Genomic DNA, 15,367 nt, shown 5'->3' on the forward strand with positions numbered 1-15,367 from the left:
TACTAAGGTAACCACAATCATGAGTTTGTATTCCAGGTTGCAGACGATGGAAGGATTTTTAGCATCTGGAGACCCCTATGCCCTAGTGGGTATGAAACTATACTGTATCCATCTAATATACCTATTTTCTGCTCTGATGCTCAAAGTATAGTACCGCTTATTTGTAGGTATGTCTCAATTGGAGATGTCGCTCATGTTGGCATCCATCCACCACATTTTGCTGCTATCTACAAGAATGTTAATGACAATTTTGTGCTACCTCTTGGCTATGACCTGGTAAGTGTTCAGTGAAACATTTTCTATTACATTCTGTAAGGTTGACAGGACATCAATTAAATGCCCTAGACCTGTCTCCTTGATACTTTTAGTCAGCTTTGCGTTTGCACTGTAGTATATAATGTTTTGGCTATGCAAAACTGATTTCAGTTTCTGTTTTATCGTGCACGCAGGTTTGGAGAAATTGCGCCGAGGATTACAGGAGCCATGTATCATTATGGCAACCAAGGCCACCTGAGGGATACGTGGCTCTGGGATGTGTGGCTGTTTCTGCTTTCGAAGAGCCCCCTCTTGATTGCGCCTTTTGCGTGAATGAGAGATTTGCGGAGGATGCAGTGTTTGAGGATCAGATAGTATGGGCTTCCTCAGATGCTTACCCATGGGGATGCTACATTTACCAAGTTCAGAGCAGTTCGCTGCAATTCATGGCACTCCGTCTTCCAAAAGAGCAGTCTGAGCAGAAGCCTAAGAAGATCTTGGAGGCGTATCTCCAGCGAGCATCAGATTAATGATCCTATGAGGCGAAGCAGACATGCCATGCATCAGAGACATCAGGAGCGGTATAATACTCCCTCCATCCCGACACTATGATAGTGTAAAAAATGATCTCACATTTTGGGACGGAGGGAGTATGATATAGGGAAATGAGAAACTTTGCTATGCAAAAGAGAAGACTCAGCAATCTTGCGCAAGATAGTTTGTCTTTGATATGAAATATTTTTGTACAGTTTTGGGCGGCATTATGTTATTGAGCATGGCATTTTTGCGGGGAGAGATAATGTGCTAGCCTGGCTTTGTTTTTCGGCTGTTGCTGGGATTTGTATCTCTGCTTGATGCTTGTCAATAGTGTAAACTAGTAGGTGGGAATGGCTGTAAGTGTACATTTTGTAACGCGTTGTTATAGTGCTCTTTCTGCTGTGGTGCTGTTGCTAAGATTTGAAGTTTTGCTTGATGCTGTCAAAATTAGCCAACTGAACACCGTTCAAACACAAATCGGAAGGTCACAGGCTTACGGCCCATTTTGTCGCTCGAGTCGTGACACAAAGTCTTAACGAATGCAGAGGACCAACCCATATCACGCAGCCAAGTAAGTGCAAAAACGCATAGACAAGTATGCCGAGCTCCAAAGGGGATCTTGTTCCTAAAGACCATCCAGCACGCGAATTGATTGGCCGAACAAGGGCATTCTCCAAGCGGATATAACGACGTCGAACGACACAGCAATGCCAAGTCAATTTAAAAACAACCAATAAGGGCACTACGAAACAGTAATACATCATAATCTTACATACAAACTCTACTCTGCAGGACTGTCGGGCTTGGGCGCCTCTACCTCCTCCAGGAATTGTTGCGGATTAGGACTCCCCGACGAAGGCCTCACCATCGCATTATAAAGTGGGTGGTCCTCATCTTCTTAGCCACCGCCGCGACGTCTTGGCGCCAGCCCTCTGCATCATCGTTCTAGATCTTTGGCAGCGGAGCTGTAAAAGGCAAAGAGAGAGTATACTTAGCAGCAACCTCCAAGTTGCAACAGTTTTGCTGTGTTTCAGCAAGCTGCTTAGGCGTAGCCGTCTCCTCGCTTTCTGATGTAGGATGGAAACTCTAAGGCCGATCTTTCACGAAATGAAGAGAATTCTACGAAGAACACGAAGAACACAAGGGGAAACACTCAAATCAGCGGAAACGATCACACATGTGCTAGATCCACGAACATAGAGTGATACAAGATCCAAACGCAACAAAGGACGATACAAGAGGCGATAGTCTTCTCCGTGAGGAGGTCTTGAGGGGTCTTCCCGTGAGGGGTCTTGAATCCACTTGGGGGATCTTCTCCGTAGAGGTTGCGGTCTCCGAAGGAGAAAGTATCAAGTGGATGAGCAAAGCACTGTCTCCAAAATGAGCTATCACATTGCTAACCCTAAAACGTAGGTGGGGGTGTAGTATATAGTCTAGGGTGCCAAGGGATACATGGGCTTCGGCCCTTTACATTGTGCGTAGACAGGGGGAGCTGGATGTCCAGGCGTCGGGCCGGATGTTTGGGCCTTCCCGAGGTGCCGGATGTCCCGACTGGCAGGGTCCGGTTCCTGAGCTCTCTGGATAGGCGTGGTCTGGATTTCTGGGGTGGGGTCCACATGTCCGGTGGCTCACGTCGGGCCGGATGTCCGGTGCCTGAGCCGGATGTCCGGGATGGTGGGGGCCGGCTTCGGTGAGTTTCTGTGAAGAACACCGGATTTCCGGGCTGAGGCCGGATGTCCGGGCTCGTGTCGGGCCGGATGTCCGGGTCCTGGGCTGGATGTCCGGGCCCTGTAGCTTCGGCTGTTCAGCAGCGACTGCGGTTGATGCTCCAGGGGCCGGATGTCCGGGTCCTGGGGACTTCTTCAGTTCCTTCCGTCTTTCCTCTTCATCCTTGTACTTATGGACTTGTCCGTCTTCACATGCATCTTCAAGAGGGTCTTCTTGATACCTGATCATGCACAACATTTCGGACTTAGGTAGTAGCCATGTCTCGAGCAGGTCATATGGAATATCATTGAGGAGATATGCCACCTCGGTCTCGAGAACTCTAGCTCGTGCTCGTGTCATTGGTCTTCTTGGCACTTGATGAGACAACGGTAGGTCCATGGGGATGACCATAGGATGCTCCGCATCATCTCCCCCCCTTGGGAAAGATCCGACCTCAGATCAAAAGCCTCATCACCATGGTAGGGAGAGAGATCTTTGACGTTGACGATGTCGCTAACGGAGTACTTGTCGCGTGGTATGTCGATCTTGTAAGCGTTGTTGTTGTAGCGTTCAAGCACCTTGAAGGGTCCATCGACTCGTGGTAGAAGCTTGGATTTGCGTTCGTTGGGGAAACAATAACCTTGAAGGGTCCATCGACTCGTGGTAGAAGCTTGGATTTGCGTTCGTTGGGGAAACAATCACCTTGAAGGGTCCATCGACTTGTGGTAGAAGCTTGGATTTGCCTTCGTTGGGGAAACAATCCTTGCGAAGGTGTATCCACACAAGATCTCCAATGTCGAATATCATGGGGTGCTTGTTGAAGTTGATCTTGGTCGCGAGGCGTTGTACCTGGCGCTCGATGGTGTGCCTTGTATCTTCATGCATCTTCTTGAGGTAGCTCACTCTAGCGCTCACGTCCATGTTGATGCGCTCTTGTAGTGGTAGGGGTAGAATGTCCAATGGGGACAACGGGTTGAAGCCGTAGATGACCTCGAAGAGGGACTTGCCGGTAGTCGAATGTCTTGCACGATTGTAGGCGTACTCGACGATGGGTAGACACTCCTCCCACTCCTTGATGTTCTTTTTGATCAACACGCGTAGGAGAGTAGATAGCGTCCGGTTTGTGATCTCCATTTGGCCGTCGGTTTGTGGGTGGTATGCCGAAGAGAACAAGAGCTTGATTCCGAGCTTGGCCCATAGTGTCTTCCAAAAGTAACTAAGGAACTTGACATCACGGTCCGATACGATAGTCTTGGGCACTCCATGTAGGCGCAAGATTTCCCTACAAAAAAGATTTGCAACATGTGAAGCATCGTCTATCTTGTTACATGGGATGAAATGAGCGATTTTAGAGAATCGGTCCACAACAACGAACACAGAATCTTTGCCATTCCTAGTTCTAGGCAAATCAAGCACAAAGTCCATACTAATATCTTCCCATGGGTGATACGGTATAGGAAGTGGCATATAGAGACTTAGCTTTGCAACATGTAGAGCATCGGTTGGTGAAGCGTGGGACGTCATGAAACATCTTTGGCCAAAAGTAGTTCTTTGAGAGCGTAGCGAATGTCTTGTCGCGTCCAAAGTGTCCCATAAGTCCTCCACGAGCTTCTTGCAAAAGTAACAAATGAAGAGAAGACTCGGGAATACATAGTTTGTTAGCTCTCATAAGATAATCATCCTTGATGTAATAGCGTTCCCAAGATGTATGCGTCAAACATTTGGCATAAGGGATAACAAAAGTAGGATCATGCCCATATAAGTCTTTTATGTGCTCAAAGCCAATACCATTCAATTCAAGTTTAGTTACAAGCATGCATCGGGAAAGCGCATCCGCCACAACATTCTCTTTGCCTTTGAATGCCTTAATGAATTCACTCCACTTAGCATGAAGCTTGTTCAACTTAGTTTGACCCTTAAGATACTTAAGTGTTTCATGATCCGTGTGAAGAATGAACTCATGAGGGCGGAGATAATGCTCCCAAACATGCAAGACTCTCACTAAAGCACAAAGCTCTTTGTCATAGGTGGGGTAGTTAAGTTGCGCTCCGGAAAGTTTTTCACTAAATAAGCTATTGGGCGCTTCTCTTGCATCAATACACCGCCTATGCCATAACCACTAGTGTCACAATGGATCTAAAATGGTTTATAAAAGTTGGGTAATGCAAGCAAAGGGGCATGCGTAAGCATATTCTTAAGCTCATTGAATGTGGTATCTTGAGATGGTCCCCAAACAAATGGTGCATTTTTCTTACTCAAGGCATGTAAAAGTAAAGCGATGGTGCTAAAATCCTTCACAAATCTATGATAGAAACCGGCTAAGCCAAGAAAACTACGCACTTGTTGCAAGTTGGTTGGTTGTGGACAAGTTTTAATAGCATCTATTTTAGCTTCATCTACATGCACACCCTTAGAAGAGACAATGAAACCCAAGAAAACAAGCTTATAAACACCAAAAAGGAATTTGTCCATATTAGCATAAAAGCGCTCTTTTCTAAGAGTTTGTAAAATGGTTCTAAGATGGGTGACATGATCATTGAGAGATTTGCTAAATACAAGAATATCGTCAAAGTAGACCACAACAAATACGCCAATGTAGGGACGGAGAACAAAATGCATCACACGCATAAAGGTGTCGGGTGCTTCAGATAAGCCCATAGGCATGACCAAGCATTCATATAAGCCAAACTTGGTTTTGAAAGCGGTTTTCCATTCATCACCCTCTTGGATGCGAATTTGGTAATAGCAACTCTTAAGGTCAATCTTAGAGAAAATGGTGGCTCTGCTAAGCTCATCTAGCATATCATCAAGGTGTGGAATGGGCTAATGATAATGAACGTGGATAGCATTGATAGGACGACAATCGGAACACATGCGATATGTACCGTCTCTCTTGGGGACAAGGGTTACCGGGATGGCACATGGGCTCAAGCTTTCTCGTACGTGGCCGTTGTTGATGAGTTGTTGTACTTGCCGTTGGATCTCCTTGGTTTCCTCGGGGTTGACGCGATATGGTGCCTTGTTAAGAAGAGGTGCTCCGGGGATGAGGTCAACACGGTGTTCGATGCCTCGAAGGGGAGGTAGACCCGGTGGTAGCTCGTCGGGGAATACATCTTGGAATTCCTGCAATATAGAAGACAACACTAAAGGTAGATTGTGAGTGGTGTTAGTCCTTGTCACTTCATCCTTGCACAAAAGGGCATAGTGCATAACACTTGATGGGTTCTCACACACTTCTCTCATCTCACTTTTGGTGGCGAATAACACTAAGTTTTCTTGTCGCTCATCGTGGAGGCACTCAATTTTGGCTTGTGGCACTCACTCTCCTTTTGGTGGTTCACTCTCTCACTTTTCTCTCCATGATGGTTGATTGCTTGCTTGTCAGCGATCACTTGGTTTGGTGACATAGGTCATAACACGTACTCCTTTCCTTTCATCTTGAAGCTATAGTGATTGGTTCGCTCATTGTGGATGATGCCACAGTCAAATTGCCAAGGTCGTCCAAGTAGGAGGTGGCAAACAGACATAGGAACGACATCATACTCCAAAGTGTCTCCATATGCTCCGATCTTGAAGGAAACTTGAACCATGTGCTCCACTTGAATAGTGCCATAGTCGCTAAGCCATTGGACCTTGTAGGGGCGAGGGTGCTTCATCTTGACCAATTGTAGCTTGGAACATAGCTCTCACTTGCCAAGTTGTGGCAACTTCCTCCATCGATGATGACCTTCACGAACCTTCCATTGATGCCCGCCTTGGTGTGGAAGATATGGCATCTTTGGTCTTCGTCTTGTTGATGTTGAAGGGTCAAGACCTTGGAGACAATGAGAGGGGGGCTCGAATCATTGTCACAAAAGACTTGGTCATCTTCATCCTCATTCACTTGCCGGTGCATAGCCACATGCCCAAGGGCTTCCATTTTGTCTTCACTCATGGAGTCATAGGTGCTGTCATCATTGAGGATCATGGTACGCTTATTGGTACACTCGAACGACTTGTGGCCTCGGCCACCGCATGTGAAGCATATGATGGAACTTGTCTTGATGGTCTCATCCGGTGGAGTTGTAGATGATGAAACACTCGGCTTGAAGTTGCTTGTAGTAGGAGGACGACTTGAAGATGTCAAAGTTTTCTTGTAACTTGACTTGTCGCCGTTGCTTGGAGAAGGTTTGCTTGAGGTAGAATGTGGTTGAGTCATTGAAGCTTGGTTGGAGGAGTCGTAGTTCTTGGAAGAGTATTTGGCATATTTGAAGTCATCTTGCACTTGTCGCTCCGCCTTGGTGGCTTGATGCACTAGCTCGATGAGGTTGGAGTAAGGTTGGAAGTCAGCGATCTTCTTGATAGGGTGATTGAGGCCATTCAAAAACGTGCCATAGTTTGCTCATCATCTCCTGTGACATTTTCTCGAATCATGGCCATCTCCATTTCCTTGTAGTATTCTTCAACGCTCTTTGTTCCTTGCTTGAGGAGTTGTAGTCGCTTGAAAAGGTCGCGGTTATAGTATGTTGGCACAAAATGCGCTCTCATGACATCCTTCATTTGATCCCAAGTGGTGATGGGTGGTTCACCTCTTGCCTCTTGGCGCTCAATTATTTGCTCCCACCAAATGAGGACATAGTCTTGGAACTCAAGGGATGCCATGGCGATCTTCTTCTCTTCCTCATAGTTGTGCAAACAAAAGATCATGTCGACCTTCAATGCCCATGAAAGATACTCTTCCGGGTCGTTTCTTCCGAAGAACTTGGGCATGGTGAACTTGAGCTTGCCGTAGAGTTGTTCTTCATTGTGTTGGGGTCGAGGGTGATGACGACCTTGTCGTGGAGAATTGTCGCCCTCAAGTTGCTCTTGGCGTGGACGATCCCGATTGTCTTTTTGCTCTTGGCTAACTTGTGGTTCTTGTCGGGATTGTTGTGCTTGTCTATCTTGTGGAGGAGCTTGTGGAACTTGTTGGTGCAATCGTGCTTGATGGTTCCTCTCTTGAACTTCTTCACGAAGTGCTTCTTCTTGCTCACGCGTATGTTGGTTGCGTGCAGCGACAGCGTAACTTGTGCCTCGGAGGGAACGTTGCACCTCAAGTGCTTGAGCTTCACGCCGTTGTTGTTCTTGACGTTGTGCCTCGGCATCTTGTTCGTCTTGGTGTTGGCGCGCTCGCTCTTCCTCTTGTTGACGTAGGCGTTGCCTTTCTTGTGCTTACGCAAGGGTATCTTGATTTTGACGATGTCAATTTTCTTGCTCATCAAATTGCTCTTGTCATCTATCATTGCCATGTAGTGGATTGCGGTTTGCTTGACAGTCTTGGTGCGTGGCTCGTCGAAGAGTGTTTGATGTCGGTGTACTTGAGCCGGAGATGGTGTCGGAAGAATGTCGACTCAAGTGACTCCGCCTTGAATAGGATGAAGTGGTAGAAGAGCGGTTGACCAACAAGGCACGAATCTCATCCATTTTTGCATTGCTCTCTAGTTTTTGTTAGTCGAGCTTGTTGTCGAAGTAGTCTCTTGTACGTTGCTTGGTTATCGCAATTCGGTGGCGAGATTGTCGATGCGGTCGCTCAATGCTTGTTGTTCTTGATGCAATGCTCGTTGTGCGCCGAAGAGGTGGTTCTTGATGACGATGTTCGGGTCCTCATCTTGCTCGATGAAGAGTGGGTTGGTAGAAGTAGTTGGCCTATCCATCATTCCAAGTAAATATGTGAGTGGGAGAAAGAGAAGAACTATACCAAATGTACCCTGACCGATGTTGAGAAAGGATCAACGATCACTCAATGATGTAACAAGGAAATATCACAATTGGTACCGGTTCCCGTCAATTTCTCACACCTACACAAATAAGCCTTTAGTGGAGCTTGGTTAGGATGGTGGACAAAAATTTATGAAATTGGTAGTGAGACTCAATAATGTTGGAAAAGATTCACAAATTTGCAAATGCAACGAGTAGACCAATAGCAAAAGGAGGTACACTGAAACACACACGGGAAGATAAATGGGGTCGTGCAACCAAGGAATGAGCCAAAATGTGGAATCAACGAAAATGCTCTTGTTGCACAACACTGGAGAGATGCTAGTTCGATTGCACAATAAGCGGATACGAGACTTGTGCACAACCTACTAAGCAGAATGCAACAACTTCTATCCCAAGTATGCTATATGTATGGTGTTCCGAAGATATGATCCAAGATGATCGAGTATGACAATCTTAATGTAGTATGATGCTATGGTTCTTGCTTAAAAGCTATTTGCTTATCTTTTCCATTTGCTTAAAAGCTTGTTTGGCTCTTTCTTTTTTGAGCTCTTTCTCATGCAAAACTTCATGAACCAAGATAGCAATGGTGTATATGCGATGACAACCTTGTGACAGTACCAAGATATGTATACCAATATGATGGGATATATGCAATGACAACTAATGTGCACAAGTAACGTTGCTGGCAATACTCAATGGCTAGTCTCGATAGGAAGGGTATGTAAAATGGGCTATGGTGGTTATCAATGCAATGGCAAGGAAGTACACAAATGTGTTGTCAAAATTACCGTCCTTGCTTATGGTTGGGGGTGTCAAAATGGTGGAGTGGTCGGTGTCGATGACGAGTCCATGGCGAAGATGATCGGCGGTGATGTCGATGTCGAACCGTCCCTAAGTTGCCGAAACGCATTAGGAAACGTAAACCGCAACTCAAATTCTCAAAACAAAGCGTGTCAAAAATGTCGGAGTTGGACACCGATTAGGCTGTGGTGGTTGTGGAAAGCGGTGGTGGTATGCGGGAAGTAATGGTGTAGGCCCGGTCAAAATTGGCGAGATTTAGGCGGGAAACAGAGCGGTGGATGGAGCGGTGTTGCGGGAGGCCGGATGTCCGGGGGCACGGGGCGGATGTCCAGGCCTCCAAATCTGAGATGAACTCGATGAACTCGTGGGGAAAAAAAAGGAAATTTCGGGGCAAAATTCGAGAGATTTCGAGGATGGAAATAGGGGAAATGATGGGGGAAAGCTAGATCTACCTGTTACACACGAAATCCACGGATCAAATCCAACAAAACATCATCACACCAACAAGTCACAAAAAAATTTGGGAGGGCTATTTTTATGGGGATTTTCAAAACTGGGACAAAAATCAACAAAACAAGGGTAGGGGCTCCAAATTCGTGATCAACCAAGGCTCATGATACCAAGATGATGTAGGGTGGAAACCCTAAGGCCGATCTTTCACGAAATGGAGGGAATCCTACGAAGAACACGAAGAACACGGTGGGAACACGAGGGGAAACACTCAAATCAATGGAAACAATCACACATGTGCTAGATCCACGAACATAAAGAGTGATACAAGATCCAAACGCAACAAAGGACGATACAAGAGGCGATAGTTCTTCTCCGTGAGGAGGTCTTGAGGAGTCTTCCAGTGAGGGGTCTTGAATCCACTTGGGAGATCTACTCCGTAGAGGCCGCGACCTCCGAAGGAGAAAGTATCAATTGGATGAGCAAAGCTCTATCTCCAAAATGAGCTATCACATTGCTAAACCTAAAACGTAGGTGGGGGTGGAGTATATATAGTCTAGGGGCAAAGGGATACATGGGCTTCGGCCCTTTACACTATGCGTAGATAGGGGGGCGGATGTCCGGGCCTTCCCGAGGTGTCGGATGTCCGGGCGCGGGGGCCGGATGTCCGGGCTGGCAGGGTCCAGTTCTTGAGCTCTCTAGATAAGCGTGGTCCGGATTTCCGGGCTAGGGTCCAGATGTCCGGTGGCTCACGTCGGGCCGGATGTCCGGGATGGCGGGGGCGGCTTCCGGTGAGGTTCTATGAAGAACGCCGGATTTCCTGGCTGAGGCCAGATGTCCGGACTCGCGTCGGGCCAGATGTCCGGGTCCTAGGCCGAATGTCCGGGCCCTGTAGCTTCGGCTGTTGGGCAACGACTGTGGTTGATGCTCTAGGGGCCAGATGTCCGGGGCTTGGGGCCGGATGTTCGGGTCCTGGGGGCTTCTTCGGTTCCTTCCATCATCCCGCTTCATCCTTGTACTTGTCGACTTGTCCGTCTTCACATGCATCTTCGAGAGGGTCTTCTTGATACCTGATCATGCACAACATTCCGGACTTAGGTAGTATCCATGTCTCGAGCGAGTCATATGGAATGTCACTAAGGAGAGATGTCACCTCGGTCTCAAGAACTCTAGCTCATGCTCCTGTCATTGGTCCTCTTGGCACTTGATGAGAAGACGGTAGGTCCATGGGGATGACCATAGGATGCTTCGCATCACCTTCCCTCCTAAGTTGGGCAACCTTTTGTTTGGCCTCCAGGGCCACGCAAGCCTGCTGCATTAGTTTCTTCTCCACTGCCTCCAAATCACGCTAAATCAAACCCCGGTGATCCTTGTTCTCCTCTGAGTCATTACGAAGGGTGTGACAGACATCCTGCTCTCGTTGAAGGGCGGTCTCCAAATCATGTTTGGAGGACAATGTTATCTCCATCTCCTTCGTGGAGTTTTGCTCCGCCTGCTTACGGGCCTAGGAGGCCTCATCCAATTCCTAGCGGAGGGCTGCAACATCCCCGGGGGCTACACAAGGAAGCTATTACAAGCAGGACCACGCTGGGTACAATTCATTCAAAGTGGTCACTTACAGAAGGCACCATCCCTGGCACATTGCAAGACACCGGTCTTCATCAGGCTACGATTCTCCCGAACGAGCACGTAAACAAAAACACAAGGTAAGACAATCATCCAGGTTGTCTACTAAAGACATATGTGGAACCAAGCATGACTCTCGGACTAGTGGACATTCACTCCATTATCTCTATCCATTTTTACACTTTTTGCGTAGGCCATTGAGTTGATCAGTTGTTGTCTTAACTTCAAGATTTATTTGTAAAAAGTATGTTAGGGGAAAAGGTTGTTGCGTTGCAGTAAAATAACACCTCAAGCTAAGATCTCCCTCCCCCCTCCCGTGAGCCAACGGGGGGAGGTAGGAACCCTAGCCGCTTCCCCTTTGCCCCCTCTGTTGGGGATCGTAGCAGAAATTTAAAATTTTCTACGCATCACCAAGATCAATCTATGGAGTAATCTAGCAACGAGGGGAAGGGGAGTGCATCTACATACCCTTGTAGATCACTAAGCGGAAGAGTTGCAAGAACGCGGATGAAGGAGTCGTACTCGTAGCCATTCAGATCGCGGTTGATTCCGATCTAAGCGCCGAACAACGGCGCCTCCGCGTTCAACACACGTGCAGCCCAGTGACGTCTCCTACGCCTTGATCCAGCAAGGGGAGAAGGAGAGGTTGGGGAAGACTCCATCCAGCAGCAGCACGACGGCGTGGTGGTGAAGGAGGAGCGTGGTAATCCTGCAGGGCTTCGCCAAGCACCGCGGGAGAAGAGGAGGACTTGGGAGAGGGGGAGGGCTGCGCCAGAACTTGGGTACGGCTGCCCTCCCACCCCCACATATATATAGGGGCAAGGGAGAGGGGGGCCGGCCCCCTCAGATCCAATCTGAGTAGGGGGCGGCGGCCAGGGGGGGTTGCCTTGCCCCCCAAGGCAAGGGGGGCGCCCCCTTTAGGGTTCCCCCAAACCCTAGGTGCATGGGCCCTAGGGGGGAGGCGCCCAGCCCACTAAGGGGCTGGTCCCTCTCCACACACAGCCCATAGGGCCCTCCGGGGCAGGTGGACCCTCCCGGTGGACCCCCGGAACCCCTTCGGTGGTCCCGGTACAATACCGGTAACCCCCCCGAATTATTCCAGTGACCGTATGATGACTTCCCATATATAAATCTTTACCTCCGGACCATTCCGGAACTCCTCGTGACATCCGGGATCTCATCCGGGACTCCGAACAACATTCGGTGACCATGTACATCTATTCCCTATAACCCTAGCGTCACCGAACCTTAAGTGTGTAGACCCTACGGGCTCGGGAGTCATGCAGACATGGCCGAGACAACTCTCCGGTCAATAACCAACAGCGGGATCTGGATACCCATGTTGGCTCCCACATGCTCCACGATGATCTCATCGGATGAACCATGATGTCAAGGATTCAATCAATCCCGTATACAATTCCCTTTGTCTATCGGTACGATACTTGCCCGAGATTCGATCGTCGGTATCCCGATACCTTGTTCAATCTCGTTACCGGAAAGTCTCTTTACTCGTTCCGTAACACATCATCCCGTGATCAACTCCTTGATCACATTGTGCACATTATGATGATGTCCTACCGAGTGGGCCCAGAGATACCTCTCCGTTACACGGAGTGACAAATCCCAGTCTCGATTCGTGCCAACCCAACAGACACTTTCGGAGATACCCGTAGTGTACCTTTATAGCCACCCAGTTACGCTGTGACGTTTGGCACACCCAAAGCACTCCTACGGTATCCGGGAGTTGCACAATCTCATGGTCTAAGGAAATGATACTTGACATTAGAAAAGCTTTAGCATACGAACTACATGATCTTGTGCTAGGCTTAGGATTGGGTCTTGTCCATCACATCATTCTCCTAATGATGTGATCCCGTTATCAACGACATCCAATGTCCATGGTCAGGAAACCGTAACCATCTATTGATCAACAAGCTAGTCAACTAGAGGCTTACTAGTGACATGGTGTTGTCTATGTATCCACACATGTATCTGAGTTTCCTATCAATACAATTCTAGCATGGATAATAAACGATTATCATGAACAATGAAATATAATATAATAATAATAAATAATTTATTATTGCCTCTAGGGCATATTTCCAACAGTCTCCCACTTGCACTAGAGTCAATAATCTAGTTCACATCGCCATGTGATTAACACTCACAGGTCACATCGCCATGTGACCAACATCCAAAGAGTTTACTAGACTCAATAATCTAGTTCACATCACTATGTGATTAACACTCAATGAGTTCTGGGTTTGATCATGTTATGCTTGTGAGAGAGGTTGTAGTCAACGGGTCTGCCATATTCAGATCCCTATGTATTTCGCAAAACTTTATGTCATATCGTAGATGCTGCTACCACGTTCCACTTGGAGCTATTCCAAATTGTTGCTCCATTATACGTATCCAGTATCTCTACTCAGAGCTATCCAGATAGGTGTTAAGCTTGCATCGACGTAACTCTTTACGTCGAACTCTTTATCACCTCCATAACCGAGAAACATTTCCTTATTCCTCTAAGGATAATTTTGACCGCTATCTGGTGATCCACTCCGAGATCACATTTGTACCCTCTTGTCAGACATGTGGCAAGGCACACATCTGGTGTGGTACTCAGCATGGCATACCGTATATAGCCTATGACAAAAGCATAGGGGACGACCTTCGTCCTTCCTCTTTCTTCTGCCGTGGTCAAGCTTTGAGTCTTACTCAACTTCACACCTTACAACACAGGTAAGAACCCCTTCTTTGACTGATCTATTTTGAACTCCTTCAAAAACATGTCAAGGTGTGCGTTCTTTGAAAGTATCATCAGGCGTCTTGATCTATTTCTATAGATCTTGATGCCCAATATGTAAGCAGCTTTATCTAGGTCTTCCTTTGAAAATCACTCTTCAAACAACCGTTTATGCTTTCCAGAAATTCTACATTATTTCGAATCAGCAATATGTCATCCACATATACTTATCAGAAATGTTGTAGTGCTCCCACTCACTTTCTTGTAAATACAAGTTTCTAGCAAACATTGTATAAACCTAAAAGCTTTGATCACTCCATCAAAGCATATATTCCGACTCCAAGATGCTTGCTCTAGTCCATAGAAGGATTGCTGGAGCCAGCATACCTTTTAGCATCCTTAGGATCGACAAAACCTTTTATTGTATCACATACAACTTTTTCTTACGAAAACTGGTAAGAAAACTTATTTTGACATCCATTTGTCAGATTTCATAATCGAAAAATACAGCTAATGCTAACATGATTCTGACGGACTTAAGCATCGCTACGGGTGAGAAATTCTCATCGTAGTCAACTCCTTGAACTTGTGAAAAGACTCTTTCCCACAAGTCGAGCTTCATAGACGGTAACATTACCGCCCACGTCCGTCTTCTTCTTAAAGATCCATTTATCTCAATGGCTTGCCGATCATCGGGCAAGTCCACCAAAGTCCATACTTTGTTCTGATACATGGATCCTCTCTCGGATTTCATGGCTTCTAACCATTTGTCGGAATACGGGCCCACCATCGCTTCTCCATAGCTCGCAGGTTCATTGTTGTCTAACAACATGATATCTAAGACAGGATTACCGTACCACTCAGGAGTAGTACATATCCTTGTCGACCTACGAGGTTCGATAGCAACTCGATCCAAAGCTTCATGATCACTATCATTAACTTCCTATTCAACAGGCGTAGGCGCCACAGAAAAATCCTTCTGTGTTGCATCACTCTCTGGTTGAAGTAAAGGTTTGACAACCTCATCAAGTTCTATCTTCCTCCCACTCAATTCTTTTGAGAGAAACTCCTTCTCGAGAAAGGACCCGTTCTTAGAGACAAACAATTTGCCCTTGGATCTGAGATAGAAGGTGTACCCAACTGTCACCTTTGGGTATCCTATGAAGATGTGTTTGTCCGCTTTGGGTTCGAGCTTCTCCGGCTGAAGCCTTAAGCATCACAGCCCCAAACATTAAGAAACAACAGCTTTGGTTTCTTGCCAAACCAATGTTCACACGACGTCGTCTCAACGGACTTAGATGGTGTCCTATCTAAAGTGAATGCAGATGTCTCTAACGCATAACCTCAAAATGAAAACGGTAGATCGGTAAGAGACATCATAGTTCGCACCATATCTCATAAGGTTTGATTACGATGTCCGGACACACCATTACCCTGTGGTGTTCCAGGTGGCTTCAATTGTGTAACAATTCCACAATGTCTTAAGTGATTGCCAAACTCATAACT

General features: G+C 47.0%; 1 protein-coding gene across 1 annotated transcript in view; it reads left to right on the forward strand.

Moving 5' to 3' along the window:
* The window catches only part of LOC123052093 (uncharacterized), a 34,212-nt gene extending 33,003 nt beyond the window's left edge, over positions 1–1,209 (forward strand). Inside the window, exons 60-61 of the mRNA XM_044475179.1 lie at positions 37–276; positions 450–1,209. Coding sequence (XP_044331114.1) covers positions 37–276; positions 450–785 — 576 coding nt within the window. The 3' untranslated portion in view covers positions 786–1,209. The remainder of the gene's footprint in view (positions 1–36; positions 277–449) is intronic.
* Positions 1,210–15,367: the final 14,158 nt, after the last annotated feature.

Source organism: Triticum aestivum, chromosome 1A (genome assembly GCF_018294505.1).
Source record: "Triticum aestivum cultivar Chinese Spring chromosome 1A, IWGSC CS RefSeq v2.1, whole genome shotgun sequence".
In the NCBI taxonomy this organism is placed as follows: Eukaryota; Viridiplantae; Streptophyta; class Magnoliopsida; order Poales; family Poaceae; genus Triticum; species Triticum aestivum.